Source organism: Equus caballus, chromosome 21 (genome assembly GCF_041296265.1).
Source record: "Equus caballus isolate H_3958 breed thoroughbred chromosome 21, TB-T2T, whole genome shotgun sequence".
Taxonomy (NCBI): Eukaryota; Metazoa; Chordata; class Mammalia; order Perissodactyla; family Equidae; genus Equus; species Equus caballus.
This window is the reverse complement of record NC_091704.1, coordinates 15,068,352-15,086,818: the sequence shown is the minus strand read 5'-3', so window position 1 is coordinate 15,086,818 and position 18,467 is coordinate 15,068,352. Positions and strand designations below refer to the sequence as shown.

The 18,467-nt window shown below is 52.5% G+C and overlaps 1 protein-coding gene across 1 annotated transcript; it reads right to left on the bottom strand.

Annotated features, from left to right (window-relative positions):
* Nucleotides 1-1,726: 1,726 nt before the first annotated feature.
* On the bottom strand, nt 1,727-17,747 carry LOC100070707 (cytochrome P450 4F3). Its single transcript, XM_070246534.1, is given in 13 exon segments — nt 1,727-1,982; nt 2,370-2,452; nt 2,632-2,696; nt 2,795-2,928; nt 7,016-7,145; nt 7,314-7,380; nt 8,384-8,654; nt 9,460-9,581; nt 11,409-11,536; nt 11,627-11,680; nt 13,024-13,168; nt 17,033-17,231; nt 17,689-17,747. Coding segments are annotated over 12 exon segments (1,575 nt in total). The 5' UTR covers nt 17,231; nt 17,689-17,747; the 3' UTR covers nt 1,727-1,804.
* Nucleotides 17,748-18,467: the final 720 nt, after the last annotated feature.

The following is an 18,467-nucleotide window of genomic DNA, read 5'->3' as shown; positions in this document are numbered from 1 at the left end:
AATGATTTCAATTTTTTAATTAAACTTCTCATTTTTTTCATGCTTTATTTTCTGAATTTCATTTCGTTGTCTATCTGTTTTCTTGTAGTTCACTGAATTTCTTTAAGAGGATTATTCTGAAAACGTTGTACAGCTGCTGCATAGTAGATTTAGTAAATATTCATCATCTTGCTTTACCAGCCCTATTTGCAAAATCGTCCATACTTGGCCCTTTTTCCAAACTCTCAGCCACGTCAGAATTTTGAATGTCCTGCAGCAGCGAAGGAAGAACCTCTATGAGGAGGTGACATTTCAGTCGAGCCTGAATGTTGAGGCCCAGTCACAGAAGATCTGAGAGAAGAACATCCCAACAGAGGGAACGACAATGCAAAGGCCCTGAGGAGAGGAAAGACTGGGTACAATGGGAGGTCAGAGTGGAGGCCAGGGTGACCAAGTGCAGGGAGGGGTCGAGATGAGCTGGAGAGGAGGTTCGAGGGCCCAGCAGGGGCTCAGCAGTGCAGAGTCTCCTTGGTTGTGGAAGGAGATAACATTCCTTCATAGCAGGACATCGCTTCAAGATGCTGACTGAGGTTCCTCTCGTTCTCCTGCCTCCTTGCACTCCCAGGTGCCCCACGACCTCAGAAGCAGTTGTTCCTATAGGTGTGGTCCACATGGGGGGAACTGATGCAGTGAGCACAAATGCTAGAATTCTCGCCTTTGAGCCCCACACACACTCTTCAAACTCAACACAGAAACTGCAGTCTTGAAAGACAACATGCTTTAAGAGCCAGGCTTTCTGAGAGGAACGGTAGTAATGGCCACACTTATTGAGCACTTATTGTGCACCAGGCACAGCTCTAAGTCCTTCACGTGGAGTCCTTGAGACAACCCTGAGGTAGGCACTGTGGTTGTCTCCTTTATATAGTTGAGGAAACTGAGGCACAGAGAGAGGAGTTGATGTGCCCAAGTCACACAGCAGAGCCCAGCAACCTTCCCCACAGCACGAGATCTTGGGAGATGATTTTGGTTTCCAGTGGTCCAGCTTTGAATTTCAAGTCATGGGATGGCTCAAGCTGGGCCAGAGTGGCCTGTGATGGGAATGAAGGAGGAACCTGGGGGAAAAGGGTGAGGATGAGCCCTCCCCTGACACTGTGAGAGTGCCAGGCATATGGTGGGGACTCAGCCAGTATCAGCTGGCCAGGCTGCCTGGGCAGCAACAGGGGTCCCAGAGAGGGAAAGAGAAGGGTCTTCCTCAAGGCGGAACAGGGGGTCACCATTGGGCCCGACTGGGAGGAGCAGACAGAGGACTGGCGCTGTTAGCAAGAACAGAAAGGGACCTCAGAGACCTGGGGAGGCTGCCGGGGTGTGGCCTGCGGGCCCCCCTCCCCTGTGTCCTAGGTTGGCTGCAGATCTCTGTCCTGAGAGGCACTTGCAGCCCGGAGGAATGAATCTGCCATGATGGGGTCTCCTCCCTGGCTCAGAGACTCAAATGTGCCCCTTACGTCCATCCACCACCCTTGCCCCCTCCTGCTCAGACACCTCCCACAGCTCCCTACTGCCCACAGGATGAAGTCCCTCGTTGGTTTCTAGAAGAACCCTCGAGTGGCGTGGGGCCCTGTGGTCAGCGGGAGAGGCAGGCAGGGTTTTGGACTCAGAGACGCCTGCCCGCCTCCACCCACCACGTCCCCTCCCCATCCTCCGCAGCCACCACTGCCCCCTGCTGACTCCCGATAGGCTGGGGCAGAGGTGACAGCACAGATTTATTCCTGGGAATCTGCACAGTGAGGTGTGGGGTCGGGGTGGTCCCGGGCCAGGAGGCCGCGGGTCACTGGGGGCCCGCGCTCAGCAGCTCCACCCGCAGCCACAGTCCGCCCTCGGCACGCAAGATCAGCTCCGGCTTCCGGCGCGGCTCCTCCCCGGCCGGCAGGACGCGGAAGCGCAGCAGCGTGAGCGCCAGGACCACCTTCATCTCCGTCATGGCGAACGTCTGCCCGATGCAGTTCCTGCGGGCAAGAGGGGCTCGATGGCTCCCGGACCCTCAACCCCGCACCATCGCACCGGAACCTGTCCCGGGACCCGCATCCCCGCCTGCAGGCAGAGAGAAGCCTGGACCCCCACGAGGTCTTGCACATCCCCCGAGCCTGGCTCACACTGCAGCCCGAGCTCAGACCAACAGACAGGGGGCAGGGGCTCTGAGCACACCGCGGACCCCAGGCCCCAGACCATTACCCATAACCTCTGGGGCGGGGGTGGGGGGGAGTGGAGGAGACATGGAACTCTGACCATCTTCACTTTTCCCGTTTTCCTGCCGTCACAGTCATGTTTGGATCACAATCCCAGACCCCCGCCCCCATCAACACATCCCCACCTCAGATGCCTTCCGTCCTCACCTGGGCCCCGCTGAGAAGGGAATAAAAGCCAGAGGTGACCTCTCCATGGTGTCTTCTGGGTCAAAGCGAAAGGGATCATAGACCTGGGGGCGAGGCCAAGTCAGGGCTGCTGGGTGGGGTCTCCCAGGACCTCCAGCCTTGGAGAGCCAGACGTGTGTCTGATGTGGGGAGGTGATGTCTGATTTGCCAGGTGAGAACCCTGCGCCCTCCCCTGGGTCCCCTTAGGCTAGCGGACAAGGATGAGGGTGGGGGGAGGCAGCACCTCAGCATCTGGCCACACGGATGGGTTGTGGTGGGTCCCGAAAATACTGATGACGCAGGTAACACCTGTGGGAGAGGAGGGGCCGGTTAGGAAGAGGTCCCCCCCCTGGCATACGGGCCCCTCTTCTTGCCCAGGATGCTCCTCCCCTTGACGTTGAGGGCACCTTTGGGGATGACCCGGCCATCTGGGAGCACAATGTCCTGGGTGCAGCATCAGGAAATGCCCACGGCGGGGGGGTGCAACCGCAGACTCTCCTTGATGCACATGGTCAGGAAGGGCAACTGGGCCAGGTCGTCCCTAAGGAAACCCCCCAACAATTATCCAGAGAGCCAAGACAGAGACCCCCCAGCCCTCCTCCTGCCCAGGTGGACCCTCTCTCCCTACAACAAAATGTATTCCAGATGGATCACACATCTCCAAACTCATTAAGTTGTGCACATTAAATGTGTACAGCTTTTTGTATATTACCCATACCTCAGTACAGTGGTTTGAAAATAAAAGAAAGAAAAGCAATATTACACAGTGCCAGACAGAGAAAATTTAGTCAGATATTTTTAAAAGCTTTTCTGAGCAAAACACAACACCCAAATGCCAACCATAAAAAGGTTTACCAATTGGCATAAAAAAATATATTCTCTACAGCAAGAGATCAAAATCAAAGGTAGATAAGTGAGAAAACAAGCAAAAGAAACAGAGCTAATGTTTTCCTCTTATTTATCATCATACTAGAGATACGAGCTAATGCAATTAGACAAGGGAAGAAACGGATGTAATGCGGTTTAAAATGTGGGGGTAATTGTGTCATTTTTGGCAGAGAGTGATTTTATGCTTAGAAAACAGAAGAGAATCCACTGGAAAATTTTATAAACAGTGAAAATCCAGAAAGGGGGCTGAATTCTATTTCTTTAGCCCCTTTTTTGTTGGATAGTGATTTGAATTTTTAATAGCTGATACAGTTAACCGGTTCTCCATTTGGAAAACTACAAAACACCATCGCTATGGCCCAACACCACTCATTGCCCTCCTCACAGTTTCCTGAGGTTGTTATTTTTTTATGTATCCTTCCAGAGTTACGATTTTTCCATCTTAAAAAATTATATAGTCAGGTTGTAAACTATCATAATCTCAATAAATAGTTAAAGATAATTATATAGTAGCATGCTATATATGATACACTGCTCTGTATCTTTTTCATTTAACAATATATCAATCTCTTCCTGTCTATTTCCTGGGATTTGTGTCAAAAATACGGCCTTCCTGGGCCAGCCCCGGGGCATAGCGGTTAAGTCCAGCCTCCTCTACTTTGGCAGCCCCAGGACGGAGGCCAGGATCCCTGGCGGGGACCTACACTACTTGTCAAGCCATGCTGTGACAGCACACCACATACAAAATAGATGAAGACTGGCACAGAGGTTATCTCAGGGCTAATCTTCCTCAAGCAAAAAAAGAGGAAGATTGGCAAGAGATGTTAGCTCAGAGCGAATCTTACTCACCAGAAATAAAAAATAGCACCTGCCCCACCCTGGAACTATAAAATAATTTTCCATGGTTTCCTCTGGAGCTTTTAGACTCTTTTAGTATTTATTTTAAACCTTTGATTCATCTGTATTTTATCTTGTTATGAGATGTGAGAAGCAGGTTGAATTAACTGTTTTCCGGGTAGCTTCCCTGTTGTTGCAAGAGCTTTAATTAAAAGATCTTGATTTTCCCTATTGATACACGACTCCCTCTTTGGCATTTACTCTGGTCAGTAGGCACAAAATTTGTACGCATAAATGATTGGCTTTTCTATGTAGAAATAACAACCAGTTGGAAAAGATAATAAAAGAAAAGATGATAATAACAATAATATAAAATCTGGATTAGACTTAGTGAGAAAAGTGAAATCTGTATATTCCAAATGAACTTATGAACTTCTCTCAATCCAAATAGAAGATATGATTCAATGTAGCAACAAAAGATTCTAAGGGTTAAATTAACAAAGTATGCAAAAAATCTCTATGCAAAAATGTCAGACTCTATTAAGGGACTAAAGATATTCTGAATATCCAGAAATGGTTATCCATTCCACACTCTGGGGTAGTGTGTGTTAATATTGTGCAATAATCCGTTTTCCACAGGTCAATCATACGTTCAAGTCAACCACTAGAATATATCCAATTGAAATGAAAATCCACCTGACCTTTTCAGAAACTTGGTAAACTTACTCTAAAGAAGAATAAAAGGTCATGAAGAGCTGGGTCAATTTAAAATTGAAAGATTAAAGAGGAGGAACTCTACCAGATATTAAGGTCTATCACAAACAGGCAGTACTGAAAAAAAACAGTGTGGCACCTCCTCAAGGACGGGAAAATAGACCCATGGAACAGAATAGAGAGCTCAGAGACAGACACGTGAATAAGTGAAAACTTAACGTGTGGTAAAGGAAGCCCACAGAACCCTAGGGTATGGATGGAGGGAACGGCCGCAAAAGAAAGTTCTGACAAATTTGACTTTATGAAAATTAGCCAAAAGTAATCAAACAGATGTAAGGTACAGCATGGTGAGTTTAGGTAACAATAATGTATTATGTACTTGAAAGCTGCTAAGAGGGTAGATCTTAAAAGTTCTCATCACAAGAAACAAAAGTTTGTAACTGTGTGTGGTGATGGATGTTAACCAAACTTAACGGTTTTGAGGATAACCCTATCTTCTCTGTAATGTCTCATTTAGTGCAATAAGAACTTGTTCTCATCGTGGTTTATGTCGTTCAAAACTACTTTTCCAAAACTCATTCTTCAAGAAAAATAAAGAGCTCAAAGGTGTATTTTTAATGTGCAGACCTGAACTCCCACCTGGACAGAGACAGAAAGAGAGGAGGAATATAAATGTGGGCATAAGGATAGATGTCTTCTAAAAGGAGGAACAGGAAATCATTGACAGGAGTTGTTGCTAGGGTGCAGATTAAGAAGGAAGTTCATTTTTATTATAAACTCTTTTGCACTCTTCTTTTTTACCAAGTGCATAATTTTGGTTAAGTCTTGGATTAAAAAGAATAAAAGTATTTCTCCACCTCACAGGACCGCCGTGCTGAGCAAGACTTGGAGTGAACACTTCCTCCGAAACGCCTGTCCAGTCCAACATCTCCTCACCATCCACCAGCCCCTGGCCTGGCTCAGGCCTCGGATCTCCTCCCTGGGCCCGATCCTACAGCTTGTCCTCTCCAGTAGGCCCCCCTAGCCCTAGAAATCTCTCTCTGCTACCCAGATCTCACCTGTCCTCCTCCTGCTCAAACACTTTCCTTGGTTCCCTGTTGCCTTTGAGTTAAAACTGGAGCCCTTAACATTTCACTAAAGTCTTCCACAACCAGCCTCTCCTGCCATCTCCCAGCCTCATCATTTCACCATGAGTCAGTCTCTCTCGCTCTTTCTCCCTCCCTTCCCATCTCCTTCCCTTCCTTTGTCCCTCCATCCCCCACTCTCTCTCTCCCTCTCTTTCTCCCTCCTTCCCTCTCCTTTCTCTCTCTCTCCTTCCCCCTCCTCCCTTCCCTCCCTCTCTCCTCCTCTTTGTCTCTCTTTATCTTTCCCTCTCTGCTACCTTCCCTCCCACTCTCCCTCTGCCTGTGCCCTTCTCCTTCCCATCACTTTTGCCCACGCTATCTTCTTGAGAGAACCGCACACAACTACACCCAAATGTCTACTGATCAGCATTCAAGGTCTCAGCTGAGAACTCTCTCCACCCTCAGTCTTGCCTGTCCTGCTCTGAACACAGGCCCTGCCCATGTGGACTGGGAGTGTCCTGACCTGGGACGATCCCCCTCCAGGCTGGGAGCTCCTGGAAGGCACAGGCCAGGTCTGGGTGCTTCCCGGGTCTCCAGGACACAGGATAGGGCTGGGAAGAGTTGGGGATGGCACAGAATGGGGGATGGGCAGGCAGTGTGGCAGTGTTTGCTGAATGGGGACTGGAGGGATGAAGGTGCAGGTGTTCGTGGGCAAGAGTTGAGTGACGTCAATCCTCAGGTGTCCCCTGTGAACCCTGGACTGAAAAATATGATAGGAGTTAGGACCCCAGCAAGCATCCAGGCGGTGCAGATGTTTGAAAGAATGTGATTTCAGAGAGAAAAGTAAGGGAGAAGAAGGGAGGTTCACTCTCTGAACAGGTCCTAAGGGGCATGATCTGCCCTCACACATTGTCACTAATTCTCTCAACCACCCAGATCTTCTACTCAGAAGGCTTTTCCCTGTCCTTAACGACCCAGCATGGGTACCAGACCCCACCTCTTGGCTCTGCTCCTATTTCCACTAAGCAAAAATCACAGAATGGACGATAAGACCTTCCCACTGCCAGCTGGGGAGCAGAGCCAAGGAGAGGGTTTCAGGAACAGACCATGTGCACCTGCACTCACCACTCAATCTCTTTAGGCTCGCGGTCCCTCAGGAGCTCTCGCACCTCCTGCCGGCAGCGCTCCTGGTGCTCTGGGTGCCTCGCGAGGTTGTACAGGACCCAGGAGAGGCCGCTGGCTGTGGTGTCATGTCCTGAGAGGCAGCCAGACAGGTTTGGGTCTCTGGACGGCTTCAGCACCAGAAGGTGGACAGCGCCCTGACACTAAGGCCCTCAGGGAGGATGGGGGACTATGGGGTGGTCCAGGGCCCACCAACCAAATCCCTGGGATAGAGAGACCCCTGCCCCTTCTGTATTCTCACCCGCAAACATAAAGGTGTCAACTTCAGCTCGGATGTCCTCATCTGACAGTTCCTTCCCATCTTCATCCTGGAGAGCAAGCAAGACCCCCAAAATCACCAGTTCCTAGGGGCCCTGAGACAATCTCTGAAGCTCCATCATCATCCCAGGAACCCAAGCCAACCCTGCACTCCTGGACCTTCCTTGGTGCCTATCGCCAGAGGCCCCAACCCACAGGCCTCCTCCTTGGCATCCTTGCCTCCTCTCTTGTCCCTGGTGGGAGGAATCAATGATCCATGAACATTTCCATGGTTCTACATGATGAGGACTTTCTGAGAAAAATTTATTGGCAACCTGGGCTGCAGGATTATTGACTGGCAACTTGCCTTGGAAGTTAGTGGTTGAGCATCACTCCAGAGCCATTTGCTCACATCTAGGACGGTAGATCCAGAGATTCCTTATCTCCCCTAGAGATAACCCTACAGAATCTACAGAATTTGCCTTCTCACTGAAGATCTGCTTCTATTCCAGAAAATTCTCCTTCTCCTCCTCTCCTTGTCTCTCTCACCATAAGGAAGAAAGGACAGATGAGTCAGCTGTCCTAAGTTCCAAGGTTCATACTGTGGGGACACCTCTCTCATGATGCAAGCATGGCTGCATGCACAGGCAAAAGCATCATGTCACCCTCAGAGGAACTTGGGAATGGGGAACCAGAGCCACACTTCTGCTCTGGCTACTGTTACTGCTGTGAGCAATAAGTGGGCCACTCTGATCCAGGGTTCTGAGGTATATATAGATGTAGTCTAATATATATATATTAGACTCAATAAGTTAGTCATATGTATATCTATACATGATTAACTTATTAAGTAAAGTCCCAGGCCCTGCCCAGCATCAGTTTCAGACTTAGCAGTCCCCCGGAGCCTGCATTCCACACAGTCATCTCTAAAACATACCCCTGACCCATCCCTCCCTTCCTCAAGCACCTTCCATGGCTCTCCACTGCCCTCTGGATCAGGTCCAAGTTCTCCCATCTGACATTTGAAATCAAGGTGCATCGTCCCTCTCAAATTCAGATCCCAGAGAAGCCCACCTTGGCCAGCAGGAGCACATCGATGAAGTCCAAAGTCTTGACCTTAGCCTTGGCCTTGAGGAGGTCATCAAGACCCTGGTCGGGGAGGGTGCGGCGCCGCTCCTGGATGATGGAATCTGTGAAGTCGTGCACCAGGCGGCAGACCCTACGGAAGCGCTGTCCCTCAGAGGTGAGGTGGTACAGGGAGTCCATGTACAGGAAGATCTGCTCATCCCGCTTTCTCACAAGGGCACTGAGCTCCAAGACACCAGAAATGTATTCACTAGGCTTCCTGCAGGATGCACGCATGAAGGGAGGCAACAACTTAGCTCACCTGAAGCCCCGGAAGCACCTCCCACTAGAAGGCAGGTCCAACCTCCCATGGGGAAACTGAGTCTCCAGGAACAGATGGACCCACAGATGGATGGTGGGGAGGATCCAGGAGACATGACCCTCCAGAGTTTCTTCTCTCCCTTCTTCCTATCCTGTCTCTGTGAGCTGCCTCCATGTGCCAGGTGCCCAGGGCACAGCTGAGACATCACGCTTCTTTCCTCTCTCTCCTACCAGTATCTGCCCTTCTCCTTCCAAAGCTGTCCACACAGCTCAGACTTTGTCCTCTCCCAACTGACAGTGGACCTAGCCCCTCCTGAGTCTCCATGCAACAATGTCAACACCACCTGTATCTACATGACAGTCAGTCTTCTCTAGAGTCAGACATCCAAGCTCAGCTTTGACCACAACCCTCATCTGCTCAAACACCTTCCATGGTTCCCTGGAAAGCTCAGTATCAAGTTCATATTCCCCTGCTTGGCTTTTGAATGTCAGTAAGACCTACCCCTGCATACACCTCCAACCTAACTACCCAGGTGTCTCCTCATTGTTGCAAACTCTCTGCTCTTCCTAGCCTCCTGGCCTGTATCAAACATTTCTACCTACCCAAAAGGATTGCTCTGTCTCTTTCCCCTTCCCTGAACTTTGGTGTCCAGCTCAGACCCTTCTCCTCCAGGAAGGCCCTTCTGATTGTCGTGGTCAGTCCTCCCTCCATCTATTCCCTTGCATCTATGGCCCATGTTCCCAGGCCCTGGGTAAGGACTCACTCCTGGCAGTTGCTGTCGAAACTGAAGAATCATTTCTGCAGACTGTCGAGGGTCATGAGGCTGATGTGCTCAAACATGTCCAGATGGGCACTGCCCTCCAAGGCCAGGCGCTTCCACTTGGCCTGGACAGAGAAGCAGCAGATCCTGGGCTGGGACTGGCCTCCCCTGAGCCCCACCCCAACCCAACACCAGGATGGGCTCCCCAGACCCAGCCTCTTGGTCCCAGGCACCTGTCCTATGGAGGACCAGGCATGAGCAGGAGTGGACGCTGTTACTGTGAGGGCATGAAGACCTCACGGCTGGGAGTCAGGAGACCTGCATTCCAGTCCTGGCTCTGCCTGCTACACTCTGTGCGCCCTAGGCCAGCTCACTGCCTTCCTCTGGGCTCCACTTGTCAAATCCTCAGTGACAGGTCTGATAACCTGCTTTGTTGTCAGACAAACCAGGTTGGAATCCCAGCTCCACTTGTTAGCTCACTTGCCGTCTGTGTGAACTCGAGCAACTCCCTAACCTCTCTCAGCGTCAGTTTCACCATCTGCAATGGGGAAAAAGAATCTCCACCTCACAGGGACGTGAAAATTAAATTAGACAACACGTCATGGAATTTCCATGTACCTTCTGGCATATAGAAAGTGTTCAATAAATGCTAGCTTTCATCATCCTACTGTTATAAATCTGCTATGAGACTGTCCCCTATGTTGGTAGCGGTAGTCCTCCATGGGCTCTGAGCACCCTGCACATTCTTGCTGGGTATGCCAAAAACATGTTCTTTACCTGGGCCAGTTCTCAGAGCTGTGTTTGCAGCAAACAACATGGAGGGAAGAGGAAATGTCTCCCCCTGGGCACATATCAGGCTTTCTTCCAATTGCTATGAAACTCATGCAGTCCCTAAACCTAGTGCTCCTCCTGTCCATTGCAACATACTGCATGAGCAGGCATCCGTGGAAGCCCACCTGTGTTGTCCTCATGGGATTTGGGGACTTGGATAAAGAATGCAAACCAAAAATAGGCACGTGCCACTCGCCGAGCCATGAGTAATAAACTGTCCTTTGTCTCTGGTTCAGGAGTCTCATGTCTTCTGGCAGGATCCACAAAACACTAATGAGCTTACTTGTTAGCTTGCAAGTGTGGAAAAGTCCCAGGCACTTCACAAAACCCCCACCTCCAATGCTTCACCTCCCTACATCCACCCTTTGCAATGTGCCTGTGAACTTCCGTGAGGAGAAGCCGCACATTTCACCACCCTTTCATTCTGTGCTGGTCTTTTAACTTGCTTTGGCCAATGTGGTAAAAATGACGAGTGATCTTCCAAAACCTAGAGCTCAAGAGGCATTGAAGCTTCCTCTCAGCCTCTTGGAACCCGGCCTCTGCCATGTGAACAGCCTGAAATGACTTCTGGAGGGAGGGAACCACACGAGAGGATTGTCCCAACTGAGAGCATCGTAGACCAGCCTGCAGCCAACCAAGCCCCAAACACGTGAGAGGACTCAGCTCAGAACAGCAAAGCACCTGACCCACAGCTGATCACAGATACGTGAGTGACCCCATCCACGTCCAGAAGAACCAGCTCACTGAATCGTAGACTTATTAGCAATAATAAAACTTTATATATTGAAAAGTGGCTTGTTACTCCATATTCAGTACTCAACATGCAATATTCATCACTATCATCAACAGTGTCTCAGGATTCCAAGGCTTCTGAGAGGGAAACATAGAAACTAGCACATGAGCACCTACTATGTGCCAGGGATGTGGGTCTATTACGTCATCTTGATCACCCTGCCAAGTGAGGCTTATTATCCCCAGTTTACAGCTGAGGAAACTGAGGCTCACAAAGGAGAAGCAATGGCCCCAAAGCTACCCAGAAGAGCCAGAATTCCAGACAAGATGTCTCTGAGCGCCCATTGCCCCCGAGGCTCCAGGTAGGACCTTGGGTTCAAGAGACTCACATGCATGATGTTCACACTGTCATTGAAAATCCTCACGTAGGACTTCAGGATGTTGAAGTGGAAGGCGGGTGTCAGCATGCGGCGGTGCCTGCTCCAATTGTCACCGCCACTCAGCAGGAGCCCATCCCCTGGTAGGGGCAGCCACAGAGAGTGAGCAAGGGAGGGCCTTCCCCTGCCCCCCAAGGTTGTCCCCAATCCCCTCACACGCAATTACTTACCCAGCCAGGGCTTCAGGAAACTGTAGAAGACCATGTCCTTAGGCGCCATGGCAGCTGACAGGAGAGATAAGCCATCAGGTGCCATGGAGCGGGGGAGGGGAGGGACTCATGAGGCACGGTGGGGCCCCAGCCAGGGGTCTGCACTCCCCCTCCATGCCCAACATAGCAGGAGTTGGGGCAAGGGCAGAGGAATCTAGGAGAAGGGGCGAGGTCAAGGGGGCAAAGACCAGGCAACAGCACAGACTATAGCAAAGGCAGAGCCCACAGACACACCCCTACGTGCTTAGATGCATCCCAACATGGCACAACATGCCCCAGCATGGCTCAGCGTGGCTTCTACAGGGTCCAACATGTTCTAAACACCCGAGCACAGCCAAGAACTCTACAAAATGCCTTCACAGGGACCTGGGACACCATGTCTGCCCAGCTGTCACATCTCCTGGGACATCTGACATGGGCTCACCATGCACTAACATGTCCTGACATGAAACAACATGCATGACATACCCTGACATCACACAACGTGCTCTAAAATGGACCGAAAGATAACCTCAGCATATCCTACAGACAGGACTTACATGTAGTCCCATCAATGTCACAGACGTGGACCAGACATGACCCAGAAATATGCTAAGACCTGCCTCAGACAAGACTCGCATAAGGTCTCAGGCATTTCTCAGAAGGACCCAGGTCCCAGAGCTCAGACAAACCCCAAATTTGGCCCAGAAATGACCAGCAGGAGAACCAGACGCACTCAAGAGGCATCAGACAAAACCCAGAGAGATTCCAACACGCCTCGAATGTCCTTGGCCACAGGCGAGCCCCAGTCATGACTGAGACCATCCCCATTTGATCCGAGGAGCAAACATATACCAGCTGTAACCAAATATAATATATACCAGGTGTAGCCAAGTGTAACTTACACCACTGTTACCAAAGGTATCATATACCAGCCTAACTAAGTGTAACATATGCCAGCTATAACCAAATGTAACATATGCCATCTGTAACCAAGTGTAACATATGTCAGTTGTAACCAAAGGTATCATACACCAGTTGTAACCAAGTGTAACATACGAGCTGTAACCAAATATAACACATGCGAGCTATAACCAAGTGTAAAATGTATCAGCTGTAATAAGTGAAACATATACAAGCTGTAACTAGGATCCAGGTAGAAACACAACTGTGACCAGACGTGGCCATACAGCAGACAGCACACAGATACAGCCTCAGCGTGAGCAGACATGACCACGTGTCCGGCAGGTGGGGATCCAGGTAAGACAAAAGCAGTCATCTCCAGAACAGGCCCTCCTGTCTGCACCGGGTCACCTGCCCAGCTGGGGGCGGCTCAGAGACCTCAGCAGCAGGCAAGCTGTGGCCAGCGGGGTGTCTACCTGGAGCAAAGAGCACTGGCTTGATGAAGGTGGGGTGAAAGATGCAGATGACTGCATGCCAGGGCCCCACCCACCAGCAGCACACGTCCCCATAGGTCCTCGCCATGTCCTGTGTGTACAGAAGACCTTCCTCTGAGCTCCGAATCTGGAGAGGAACAAAGAGGAACTGAACCACCCTTCCAGGTGGCCAGAGGGAAGGACCTGCAGAGCAGAGACCCAGACCTGAGCCCCGTGAATCCCACCCAGGAGCTCATCCTCCTCCGGGGGTCCCTCCCCATACCTTCCATACACGACAACTGAGGTCCCTCAGTTACAGGGACACAAAAACGGTCCTTCCCCATTTGAATCCCGAGTCCATGTTCACCTGACTTCTCTCCTATCCCCATTTTCCGGATAAGGAGACTGAGGCTCTGAATGATATGAACTCACTTGCACACAGACTTCCAGGTCGTAAGTTGTGTGCCTGAGACCTGAGCCCAGGTCTGTCTGAATCCAGGGCCTGAGTTCTTACCCATCGAACTGCCTTGAACCCCAGAACAATAGCTCTGAGAACCCTATGCCTGCCGATCCAGGCAATCGGAGTCACAGTGACTGGATGAGGAACTGGTCCTGTGACCTAAGCAGGCAAACTAAAGCAAGTCCTACAGCTCTTCCTGGAACTGTTGGGAACGATCTCGTGTTTCCATGGGAGCTGAGCTTCTGGGACTCATCTTGACCAGCGTGAGACTGAAGCCATCACAGAGGGACACAGAACCAACAAACGAAGACCGACTCCCAATGACACTGTCTGAGACCTGGATCCAGGCACGCCTGAAGACAAGATCCCTGGCCTGAACAGTCAGTTGATTCCCTTTCTTTGCTTAGACCATACAGGGTAGACGTTCCACCACTCACAGCTGAAAGAGACCCTGGCAGCCAGAGAGAGCCAGGGACCTGCCTAGAGTCGCCCAGCATTTTGGTGTTGGAGCCACGGTCCCTGTCGGCTGCTGCCTGTTCCCCACTTCAGCCTGGTCCGTCTGGAAGTCAGAATGGCAGAGGGACAACAGAAGGGAGCCTGGCTGAGATGGGGTCTGCTTGGGGCGATTCCTGGGTCCTAGAGCAGGAGGGTCATGAGCTTGAAGAGGACTAGCCACGGGAGGGAGTAGAAGGAATCAACCCATCAGAGTTGGACGTCATGAAAATAGCAGCCCAGATCCTGCACCAGCCTCAAGCCCTCATGCTCTGGCCTGGGGGTGAGCAGGGCTGAGGCCAGGCCTAACAGGGGGCCTCAAATCCCAGCTTGCCCACTGCAGCCCTCTGCTTTAAAAAATTTCTGCTCATTGTTTCAGACCCAGTTCCAGCAGCCCCTCCTCCAGGAAGCCTTCCAGCCTGGCCCAGCAGAGACCTTGCTTCTCTTCTGGGCTGCCTCATTCATCTCCCTCCAGCCCATTCCTCACCACTCGAGATCGGGGATCACTCTGTCTAGATCTGTCTTCTAAGAGTGAAGATCCCCCAGGACAGTGACTTGCATTGAAGCCTCCTGGGGCCCCAGGGGTGCCCAGGACAGCAGGGCAGGGGGCAAACAGCAGTGGAGGGAGGATTGGTAAGATGGGGGTTGGTGAAAACAGGAAGGAAAGAGAAAGACGACTGAGAGGAGAGGGGAAGAGGGCCGAGGGCCGGGGTCCTGCAGGGGATGCACAGAAGCTTGCAGGGAGCAGCTAGAAGCCCTCGGTTGTGCCACGGCACCACCACCACAAGCTCTGCATGGGTACCTGAGGCGCTGAGGACAGTCCGGACCATGTCGGGGTGACAAAGAGTGACAAGGGGTATGACTGGGCCCAGCCAGGTCACAAATCCCTTGGGGTAGTTGGCCACCAGCTGAGTAACGACTCTCATGCCTTGCTCAGTGGGGGTGACCTGCAAGCAAGGAGGGGCCGTCACTTCCCAGAAACAGCCATGGCATGTCCCCCCTGCAGCCTCTGCTGTAGATGCTCTGTCCAGATTCTGCAGGGATGGGGGAATCTATGCTTCCTCCTGCTCCTTTCCTCTTAGGGCAGGAGGGTCCCTGAGGCCTCTCCAAGTCCCAAGGGAGCAACCAGGGCACAGGGAGAAGACACGCTCTGCACACAGATGCCAACCTTGGCTCCAGAAGATGGATTTCCCTCATCCTGGGAGGGGTTGCAGCCCTGGGGCGCCCACAGGGGGAGGCACTCAAGAGGGAGGTTTGTGAGCAGGAGGGTGGACTCAGGACTAGACCCAGGTGCTCATTCTCACATCCTTTTCAAGTCCTGACATGTCCAGGGGGTCTCTGGTTCCCCCAATGGTGATGGGTTTGCAGACAAAGGATGTACCAGGCCAGGCAGACCCCAGGGAATACACGTGAACTCTGAATATCAATCAGAGGGCAGCTCCCACCCCTTCTGATGGCAAGGCTCTGTGCATACAGCCTCCTGTCTGTCTCTCCATCTCTCACACTGCATCCTGTCTGTCTCTCTGTCTCTCCCAGTGGTTCCTGTCTGTCTCTTTATCTCTCACAGTGGGTCCTGTCTGTCTCTCTGTCTCTCACACTGCGTCCTGTCTGTCTCTATCTCTCACAGTGCGTCCTGTCTGTCTCTTTTGAACAGTGGACAGACACATAAATAGTGTCCTTTACAAGTGAAAAAACTGAGACTATATACTCTAAAATGGGAACAAGTGGAGGGTTGGCTCCTGGTAAAGTATCCTCTCCAGTCCTTTGGAATTTCCAAGCCTGACAACTACCCCTGGTGCTCCAGGCAGTTGAACTTTTCACCTCTGACCCCTCCCTGCTCCCAAGGATGCTGAGAAAAACACTCAAAGCACTTCAACGAATTGACTCAGAGAGGAATAATCACTCAGCCAAGGTAACACAGTGAGAGGGGCTGGAGGTGGGAAGAGTGTCCATGACCAGCCCCGACAGCTTAGCCCTCAGAGAAGGAGCCAGACTTGCAGGAACCACAGCATTCCCGCTGCCCCCAGGGCCCTCTGAGAACATCCCAAGACACAGAATCCCAGGAATGCCTCACGATGAGCTTCGGAACATCGCCGTTCTGAACTTTGTCACTAGAACAGTAAAATCACAGGAAGTGCTCCCCTGAGCTGTGGCTCTTGCCCCGGGAAGGGAAGGAAAGCTGTGCTCATCCCTCGCTGGTCTGGAGGACAGGAGGAGTAGGCGGTCAGCTCTGTGGCCGTGACGGAGAGGGGCGAAGGCACGTTCTCCACCCAGGTCATCAACACTTCCTGTGAGTGCCCGCTGTCCACCCGCCCCTGGGCTGACCCTGTCATGTCTTCTGCCAGAGCTGCCATCAAGGTGGAGAGATAGATAATAAGTAGTTGGATGATTAATGTTTAATTAAGCATGAGCAGGACCAAGTGAAAGGTCAAGGCCTGGGTGTGGGCAGACAGTGGAACAGGCCTCTGAAAGGGAAGTGAGTGGCCTAGTTCCTCCAGGTTGGACAACGGGGCCCATTGGGACATCTTGGGGGGAAGAGTCAGATGAGAGGAAGGGGTCCCAGGAAGCGGTGGGGAGCTGTGCCCGGTGGGTGGGGTGGGGAGGCCATAGCTAATTCCTGTGGGGAAACTGCAGCCCAGCATGAGCAGACTCAAGGAATTGGGCCAGGCAAAGCCGACCCTGGACAGTGCCCCCAAGGCCATCTTAAGCTCAGCGGTGGAGACTAGGAATGCCAGGGGGTCTCGCTCTGTGCAGCCTGCGCTGTGAGCCCCTCAGAGCTGTGGCAATGGATCCAGAGCAGGCTTGGGGTGGGGACAAGGATGTGGGAGCCACTCAGAGCTGTGGCAAAGGATCCAGAGCAGGCTTGGGGTGGGGACAAGGACGTGGGAAAAGCCTGGGATGGCAGAGCAGAGGAACGAGTGAGTGAGCAAGGAGGGGCTGCCTGAGCCTCCCTCTCACTTCCGCTCTCCTAGATCCCAGCCCAACCCCGAGCCCCATTCCTGACCCCTCGGGAAGTCCACCCACCCTGATGCCCCAGACCCCTCCTGCTGCCACACTCACAAGGCCCAAGTGACTCCAAAACCAGTTCCGTTTGGGGGGCAGCGGGAAGCATCGCAGGCGGCAGCAGTTGTCATAGAAGGTGTAGGTCCATGCCAGGACGCGGGCCAGGAGCCAGGAGGCCCCGGCGAGCAGGAGGAGCAGCCACGGGGAGGCTGCCAAAGGCCCGAGTCCCAGCCAGGACAGGCTCAGCTGTGGCATCCTGCAGGGCACACAGGGTGGAGGATGAGCTCCTGGGGCCCAGGAAAAGTGAGTATTGGTGAGCTCTAGGCAGAGACAGACAGCTGACAAAGAGGGCAAGGACCAAGGGTGTGAGGGACAGGACAGGGAGGGGCAGGAATAGTGAGGGCTGGGGCCAGGGCAGGGAGGGCTCAGAGAAGGGGTCAGACAGGGGAGGGGGTCCATGGAAATCCAGAGGGAGAGAGAGAGACAAACAGAAAGACAGACAGAGACACAGAGACAGAGAGACGGAGAGAAGAGATAAAGAGAAGAGAGACGAAGGAGGAAAGGCACAAACTGAATCAGTGGCAGGTTGCCAGAGGCTCCAATTACAGGAAACCACCATCCCAGGCCTGCTTGCTCCCTGGAGCCACCCCTGCAGTGGGCAGCGCCCTCCCCACCCCAGGCCAGCACCTCCAGCCCTGGACCCCAGACCGCACCTCCTGTCTGCAGCTGCACACAGCCTTCTCTCCGCTGCTCCTGGGAAGTCTCGGCCCCTGGGCCCGGACCTGTGGAGGCTGGCAGGGCCAGGCTGGGCCAGCCAATCCCCATGCGTCTGCTTACCTCCTCCCCACATGGCTGCCAGCCCAGATGGAGGTGGGGGAGGGGAGCCAGTGTTGTCAAGAGAGGCCTATGAACCAGCTCAGGGTCACACAGTGTGGATGCTGGCTCCTCAGGATTCAGCACCTTTCTTGTGGTGTGGAGGGAGAAAGTTGGGGGGCGGGCAAAGGTGACTCTGGACCCCAAGTTTCCAGCTGCCCCTGGCCTTCCCAGTGCAGGGTGTGGGAGGTGAAAAGTTTCAATTGGGAGTTCAGGTGCCAGGTGAGCAAGGCCAGGCCAAGCCTTGTCCTCACACATCTCCTGGGCTCTTGTCCACGTGACGGGCCAGGAGGGCATCATGCACTGTTTCTTGGTGCAGAAGCAGGAAGCTCAGAGACAGGAAGCCTCTGGCCCCAGGACAGCACAGCCTGGCAGGAGTTCAAGACCTGCCTCCAGGCAGCCCAGGGCCTGGGTTGAGACATGAGTGCTGGGAGCAGGAACAAAGACACCAGCCTCGTGGGGATCACCCACACCAGACTCTTGGGTAAGGAGTCCCATCAGGCGAGGGCATGTGGAGGAGTGGGAGGTGAGGCTGCAGGGGGCCATGAAAGCACTGGGTGCAGACAGCGGAGGGCAGAGCTGAGAGAGCCTGGGTGGAGTCCTGCCCGTCCTCACTCTG